An 8,506-nucleotide genomic window follows, 5' to 3' on the forward strand; every position below is an offset into this window, starting at 1 on the left:
ACAGACAGACAGACAGACAGACAGACAGACAGACAGACAGACAGACACAGACCCAAAACTAATTTTTTCTCCCTGACTGGGAATTGAACCCAGGCCGCGGCAGTGCCGAATCCTAACCACTAGAACACCAGGGATTATTTTGTTGTGGGAGAAAACCGAAGGACTCGGAGAAAAACCCATGGCTGAGAGACGTACGTACCACTTCACTGAAGTTCACACGTTCTCCAGTCAGTGAGACTGTAGAGCGTGAGACTTCATGAGCGAAGTGGTGGGAGTGAATGTTGGTGGTTGAACCACCTGCACCTCTATGACCCAGTCAGTCAGGAAACGGCTCCCCGTCACCCTGCACCTTAAACCGGGTAAGACCTGTCTTCGGACAGTCAGGAAACGGCTCCCCGTCATCCTGCACTGTAACCAAGACCTGTCTTCGGGCAATCAGGAAACGGATCCCCGTCATCCTGCAACCCGGGTAAGACCTGCCAGCATGAATGCTGGTGGTTGAACCACCTGCTCCACCATGACCCGGTCAGTCAGGAAACGGCTCCCCGTCATCCTGCACCTTAAACCGAGTAAGACCTACCACCAGACAGTCAGGAAACGGCTCCCCGTCATCCTGCACTGTAACCCGGGTAAGACCTGCCGCTGTGAATGCTAGTGTTTCATCAACCTGTTCCACCATGACCCAGTCAGTCAGGAAACGGCTCCCCGTCATCCTGCACTTTAAACCGGGTAAGACCTGCCACCGGGCAGTCAGGAAACGGCTCCCCGTCATCCTGCACTGCAACCCGGGCAAGACCTGCCGCTGTGAACGCTGGTTGAACCACCTTCTCTACTATGACCCAGTCAGTCAGGAAACGGCTCCCCGTCATCCTGCACCTTAAACCGGGTAAGACCTGTCTTCGGACAGTAAGGAAACGGCTCCCCGTCATCCAGCACTGTAACCAAGACCTGTCTTCAGGCAGTGAGGAAACGGATCCCCGTCATCCTGCACTTTAACCCGGGTAACATTTGCCCGCATGAATGCTTTTGGTTGAACCACCTGCTCCACCATGACCTGGTCAGTCAGGAAACGGCTCCCCGTCATCCTGCATTGAACCCAGGTAAGACCTGCCACCAGTCAGTCAGGAAACGGCTCCCCGTCATCCTGCACTGTAACCCGGGTAAGACAGATGGACTGGTCTGGAGTTTGGATCAAAACATTACCCCCCAACATCAGCAGTACGATTCCAATTCCTGCGACTAGTTTTGCCACTTCAAAGAGGAAAATCCCTGCAGACACCATGTTCAGAAGGTATTTCCCCCGTTTCTCAAAGGTTTCCAGAAGTTTTTTGATGATGTTACGTAAAACTTCAACAATCTTAGCGCCGACACCCAGATCCAGTTTATGGACCACGTCTCTCAGCTCTGCGGCGGAGCAGGTATCTTGGAGATTCCGAACCGCCTTTATCGACGCTTTTCTGGACTGTTTCGTGCCAAAGTGGAACTTCCCAGGCACGACAAGTCCATCCAGAGTTGTAGAAACCAGATATTCCAGGAAGAATGAGCTTTCTTCCGTGTAAGTGGTGTACTTGCTGATTGCACCTACTTTCGACAAAACTCTCAGCGTCGTGGCCACTGTGAAGAACCGCAGCGGGTTCTTGGTCGCTGCGTCGCCAACAGCTTGCAGAAAGGATCCTTGTGCTTCCATTTTTCCTACAGTGAGTGAAAATTGAACAGTTACAGACTTCTCTGATGCGTGTTCAACTCCAAACCGACTTTCAGAAAATGATTTCAGTAAACACAGCACCCCCTATATATAGACTTTGACTGACGCCCCGCTGTCCTTTGATACGTCATCGTCAGATGTGCGCATCAAAAGACAGCGTCATCGAAATGCATGACGTCAGATGTGCGCGTGAAGTTCTGAGATTAATAAACATTAACTCGATATGCAAAAAAACCCCAAAAAAAAACCGAAGACTCGATACGCAGTTACTTCCGGTATAGAACTTTTCAGTTTCCAGGCAACAGTTGTTTACATGTAAACAATTATCTTTTTGAACCTGAAGCTGAGCAGCGGTTACACACCAGTGAGCACAGATGAGCCACAAACTGTTGTCAATAAAACTATTGTAAGGCTGGTTAAACTGTTTATCAGCCTTTAAGCTTGGTTTTGTATTTTATTTGTGTTTTCCGAGCCTTTAGGTCAGTAAATGCATCGCAGCCATGGATCGTGACACATTTCATTTAGTGTATGATTTAGTTTTTCATGGCAGCATGGACATGGCTAAATGCTGTCTGTGCCAGAGCTAGAGACTGAAAGTACACAGTGTTGGAGTCAGAACAACTCAGCTGCCATTGTAACTTACATGTCGAGGAAGTAAAGTTCATGAAAGAGATCCTTGTCTTTGTCATGTATTGTCCATCGCCGCACCGGAAGCAAAAGCACAACTGGTGTCAGAATCGTGACATTGTACAAGACTCGTGTGAGTCCTGAACAGACTCCAGCTTAAAGACAGGCTCCAGCTGCGGACGAATAAAACCAAAGAAGAAGAAACTAGGCGGAGTAGTGCTGTGCGGATCGATACAAGACATCGATACTATTTGAGACATAACGTTTCGCTCCATAATCGATTCTTGAATCAAACTAGCGATACTTTTGATATTTCACTCATTTCAGCTATTACATGGGAACATGATGGAAAGTAACTAAACTATTGACATCTTGTCTAAATGACACAGGTTGGAGGGAACTACTTTTTCTTCCACCTGAGTAAGTGCGTAATGCGTTTAAGCGGAGCAGCACACTGCTCGTCAGTGTCAGTCTGTAGACGCAGCGGTGGAGCTGACCAGAGTCATGTGGAGCTAGTTCATCTCCACAAACTGAAGCGCTTTGTGGAAAATCTGCAAAGAGCTGTGGCAACACAACAAACCTTGTCAAACACTTCCTGTTAAATCACAACACAGAATATGATGCAGTGATGAGGCAGACAGAGGACGAGAGCAAAGAGTCAGGTGCTGCTGCTCTGGAGGAGTCCCTCAGGGCTGCAGTAACTATCCAGGTACAGAGGGAGCAAATGTGGAGCTTTAAGCTGTGCTAAGAACTGCTGCAGCTGGAGTTGTTCAAATTAATACATGTGGTTATGAAATAACAAAATTAATTCATGCTTCAACAAATAGTTGCACGAGTTCAGTTTGGAGTCATATTTATGTGTATCACTGAGATAATCTCACATGGACAAAAAAAGGATAGATTTATTCAGGTACGGTTTCAATGATCATTTGATTACATAGACCAGGTGTCATCAAATTGTGCAGAGCAACGGTGATAAAACAGCCTTGGTGAACTCTGAAAAATACTGTACAGGTAGCAGGTGGAGCCAGCAGGTGAAACAGCTCCAGAATTACTTTACTGAAAAAGTTAAGAGCTTACGTTGCTGCATTCTATAGTTCTTTAACAGGTACTTTAAATAAGCCGATAAAATGACAATTTAAAATGTAATACAATGCATAAAGACTTGATGAGCTGTGGCACTGGAAAGAAAAATTCTTCCACAAAATATAAGAAGCTGGACCAGTAAGGGTGAGGGAAAGATCAAATGTATTGATGCGTGTTCACAAGGTGCAGCAGAATGAAGTCAATTATATTTCTCATCACATTTCTTACAATCCTGCAGCTCTGATAACAGCTGCTTTAAATGACTTTTCTAGTCACCCTTATTATTTCTCTCACAACCACAAGGTGACAGAGAATGTGAAGTTATTCCTGTGACAAGACGTTTTTTGGGCAAGCTTCTGCTTCATATGGTGTTTGACTGGACCCAGTGAGGCGAGGACAACATCTGGTTTGCCCTTAACCCACCAGTGACAGCCTTAAAGTGCGAAGCCTATACGAAATAGAACGTTGGTTACGTACTGTAACCCCAGATTCTGATTATAGGCGTAGCCCTTTAAGCATTGGGCCTCACTGGCTCCTAAATGGCTGAAGAAAAAGCTTTTTGGGAGCCGATTACCCACTCTTAACGTAATTTATACGGACCGGGTGGGGCCCACACAGCAGGTGGGCGTGGACTAAATTTTTCAGTGCGATGCTCCACATATCGGGATAAAACCCACCAGTGACAGCCGAAGGGCTACTCCTATACTCATAGAATCTGGGGTCAGTACGTAACCAACGTTTTAAGTGCTCTATAAATAAAATTGTATGGTATGGATGTTGGATAATTTTTTAGTGTAGTACCTTTTTTTGACACTGGATGGCAGTATACGGCTGTTTGAACCGAAGGATGGATAGTGAGGAAGCTACCAGCAAGAAAAATGGGAGGGAGGCCCCTTGACGTGACATGGGCTGTCTCTGCTTCCTGTTTTTCGGTTTTCAAAATGGAGGACCCTCGGTGTGGTTTGAGCTCTTTAGCATGGCATTTGTCACACAAAGCTTTTATTTAAAAAAATCAGTAAACAAGTTCTCAGCTACTTTTTGCAGAGAAAAATAACTTTTTAGACGAAGGCACAGGTTTCAACCGTGAATTCTGGAGCTTTGACGAGACGAAGGTTTTTCTCCGAGGTCGGCCTGTTAGCTTAGCTCGTAGCTTAGCTGCTTTTAACGATCCAAAAACCCAATTATTGGATGGTTAAAACAGAGTTTAAAGAGAAAGGGAGGGGTCAGTGAAGAGCACAGGAGATGAGCTTTTTGTCATCCAGTGTCTTCAGTAGAAAGAGGGAGACAAAGAAACGATAAAGCCAATAAATGAAAATGAGGTTGATCATTTTCATTTGTCATGCGATTAATTGATTTGTTGTTTAATGCGACAGGCCTACAATGTAATGTGCAATAATAAAGTCTACGGGTGTTCTGTAAATATGACTAGAATGCCTAAAAATCGTTTTGTTAGGTGAAGCTGGACAATTACAAACCACTGTTTTATCTCAGGAAAAAAGGCAGATGTGCTTTAATGTTTGTAACTTGATGACAATCAGTGTTAACAGACTTAAATAATATCTATTAAAATCTTTGATAATGGCTTTATGGGACTGAAATTTAAAACAACTAAAACAGTACAGGCGGTGCTCCTCTTTTATCCCTTATATCCATGTTAAACAACAGTCCATCTCAGCTCATTCATCGCTCTGCAGCATCTCTCTAAGGCACTCCTTTAAACTTTGACAACTGCTTGAAGGAGCGTTTTCAATGGCCTGCTCCAGCAGCCGCTCCACTTCATCCAGTCCAGCCACCTTTGGTGTGTTGTGTCGACACAGGAAACCCCGGAGAAGGTTGTAGTGGCATGCAGGGGACAGCAAACCGCACAGGTAACGTAGGAACATGTCATATCTGCCTGAAGAGGAGTTGCAGGTTCGAGCCAGAGCGCACTGTACAAGACCTGCGGCTGATTTGTTGTTATATCTCAATGTGAAGGATGAAGTGGACTCCAGAACGTTCTTAGACTCCAAGTAAAACATTAAGAAGACATACAGGGCAGCCATGAACTCCTGAAAAAGAGGAAAACAAAGGTGAAACAACAGCAACGTGGTTTCAAGGTGATGCCGTTTTTCACAAACTGTAAGAAAATTGAATAAAGGATATGTACGTATATTTCTTTAAAGTTCGACTTCTGTGAGCCTTGTGTGTTACTTTAATGAATATAATACATGCGTCAGACATCTCAGAACTATTTTATTTAGATTAAACATGAGTAAACTAATATGAGTTCAATTCAATCCTTATTTCAAGAGGCACAGCAAAAATAACTTATAAAATAAAATAGTTATTTACATCATGGATAGTAATGCAGAGTGACTTAAGGTGTTCAAAAGTTTTTTTTTTTTATGTTTAATCTGATAGAATTTAATTGAATTGGTAAAACATCAAACAAAGAAAATCTCTTATTTCCTTCTGAAACGAAGTTCATTTACATCTGAGCAGAATTACTTTCCAATAAACTTAAAGTAGAAAAAAATAATAATTTACACAGAAATCCTAGATACCACTTTTTTAATTCTATTATATCTGACCATTACAAAAACACTGACATTAACTGTTGAATGTGAAACTTATGAGTGACCTAAAAATTAAATTACGTGTAACTCAGTGTAGTCTGTTAAAGTTAAGAGTCTGGATCCTACTAAATGTTTCTGTCCACCATCATTAGGTGTTATTGGACCAGGTAAAAAGCCTCAGTGTGAGTATTAAAGTCTGTTAGTCCTGTTATGGTGCAAAAATTTAGATCAAATGTTTTGACTGAACTAACATCCTGAGCATGAAGAAACACCGCCGGTCTTAATTAATCAGCCAGGAGTTCATGAGATGTCAACACCAGTCTGCAACTCTAAAGATGGAAAGAAAATAATCTAATCTAAAGCAGCTTTCAGGGATGAGTATCTAATATTTGGTCACAGAGGACCCAGCTGTTAAAACGCTCTGGAGCCGCTGCATATACACCATCTGGCCAACATAAAACAATCACCACCTGGATGTACCTAAACAAATGGGTAAGAGCCTCCCATTGGATATTGACTGCATGGGTGATTATGTTTCAGCTGACATGTTACCAGTATTCAGTGAGTAGCTTCTCATTAGTTAAACAACCAAAAGACACATTCTGTGGAAAACACGTTAATCTGTTTCAGAAGGGTCAGATTATTGACAGCATCAAGCAGAGAAAACACCTAAGGAGATTGCTGAAACTATTAAAATTGGGTTAAGAACCGTCCAACGCATTATTAAAACCTGAAAGGACAGTGGGGAGTGTGCATCAGGATACAAAGAGAGGTGGCTGAAACGATGCAAGCATCATGCCTAGTGCCCACCACACAGGCCTGTGGGGGCGGTCTATGATCTGGGGTTGCTTCACTTGGTCTAGGTTCAGCAATATGATGTATCCAGAGAATGAGTTTGGCTGACAACCTGAATATACAGAATGACCAGGTTATTCCATCAATGTTTTGTTTTTTTCTCCCTTGATGGTACAAACATGTTCCAAGATGGCAGTGCCAGGATTCATCGGGCTCAAATTGTGAAAGGGTGGTTCAGGGAGCATGAGACAGCATTTACAAACATGGACCGAGAATCTTTGGGATGTGCTGAATAAAGCTTTGCGAAGTGGTCAGACTCTCTTGTACAGTACAAGATCTTGACAAAAAATTAATGCTGCTCTGGACAGAAAAATAAGTTGTGACTTTGCAGGTTTGAGGAAACGATGTCATGGCGAATGCGTGCCATAATCAAAACTAAGGGTAGTCTAACAAAATATTAACATTTGTGACTTTTCTTGGCCAGGCAGCGTATTTATAAACTTTATACACCAGCAGTATGCAGCCAAATTAAAACCAAGGTAAAGAACTGTGTAAGTAAACTCTTTAAAAAATAATGGATGTGAACTGTGGACTTGTAGACACTCGCACTAGTAGAGGAACAAAATGCAGTTTTTTATATTTAAAGAGTCTTATATTTATAACGTTAAAAGAAACACTGGGACTGATCTGACGGCATCAACAGATTTGTTCTGACACTGTTTGCAGGTAAATGTAACCGTCAGCATTGTAATGTTGAAGCTGCCTAGGTTGAGACAGGAAGAGCATCCCGTGTAAAACAATTGCAAAGTCTTTCATGCAAGTTCACTCTATTTGGCAACCCCAGCAGAAGGCAACAGCCAAAAGAAACTTGGTTATTTTTACTGTGAGGGGGAGTTTTACCTGAATAGTGAAGTGAGAAAAGCCAAATGTCCTCTTGCCAGGAATGACTGTAGGGCAGAGCTCGGTGCACAGACCCGACCACACCACCACCTCCTTCAGCTCCAGATCAACCTCCTTCACATGCGCTTCAAAAAACACACTGGTGTTCCTCTCCAGCATCATGAAAGCCATCTTTCCCATCTTTGTCAGCAGCTTTTTCTCGCGATCAGACCATTTCTGTGTGGAAACAAGTCATTACAAAATTATGACACTTAAGGGAAAAGAGAATTTAAAACAACATTTAATAAAACTATAGGTATATGTAAAAAAAAGCCACATACCAGCTCATTATCCTTCTGATTGTAGTAGAACTTGAGCCTGCGATTTGTTTGAATGATCAAAAAGTGGATGAGAAACGGCGTCAGTCTGGGAGGGTACCTCCCATAACCCTCATAACAGAAGCTGCGGCTGAACATCGTCGCCACAATCCAGCAGACAAATGGGTGGCGAGCAAGAATGTGAAGCATCGGTACGCGCTTGTAGTGGCTCTTTATGTTTTCTGCTAGCTCTGTGTTTGAGAAGCGTTTGGTCAGGTACTCGTCTTTCATCTCGTTACTGGAATGAAAAGAGAAACAGGATGAAGAGACATGTTTCACCTAAAAGGTGAAGGGACAGAGTGTAAAGGAGGAAATATGAAAAACAAACACACCTAAAACCTTGCAACTCAGTGGAAACATCTATGAACTGAGATGGGATTTGTGAGACAGCAGCTCGTCTCCCCAGGATCCACAGGCGTGCGCCACGAAGCACGTTCCCTCTGAGGATATTTACAATCAGGACGTCTATATGTGCTTTGGTG

General features: G+C 43.2%; 1 protein-coding gene across 1 annotated transcript in view; it reads right to left on the reverse strand.

Moving 5' to 3' along the window:
* Positions 1-5,094: 5,094 nt before the first annotated feature.
* The window catches only part of nlrc3l (NLR family, CARD domain containing 3-like), a gene marked incomplete in the record, with an annotated part of 11,173 nt that continues 7,761 nt past the window's right edge, over positions 5,095-8,506 (reverse strand). The window contains 4 exon segments of the mRNA XM_037678480.1: positions 5,095-5,466; positions 7,669-7,884; positions 7,989-8,262; positions 8,357-8,506. Coding sequence (XP_037534408.1) covers positions 5,095-5,466; positions 7,669-7,884; positions 7,989-8,262; positions 8,357-8,506 — 1,012 coding nt within the window.

The sequence above is a fragment of the Nematolebias whitei genome, chromosome 6 (genome assembly GCF_014905685.2).
Source record: "Nematolebias whitei isolate Nwh7 chromosome 6, NemWhi1, whole genome shotgun sequence".
Classification (NCBI taxonomy): domain Eukaryota; kingdom Metazoa; phylum Chordata; class Actinopteri; order Cyprinodontiformes; family Rivulidae; genus Nematolebias; species Nematolebias whitei.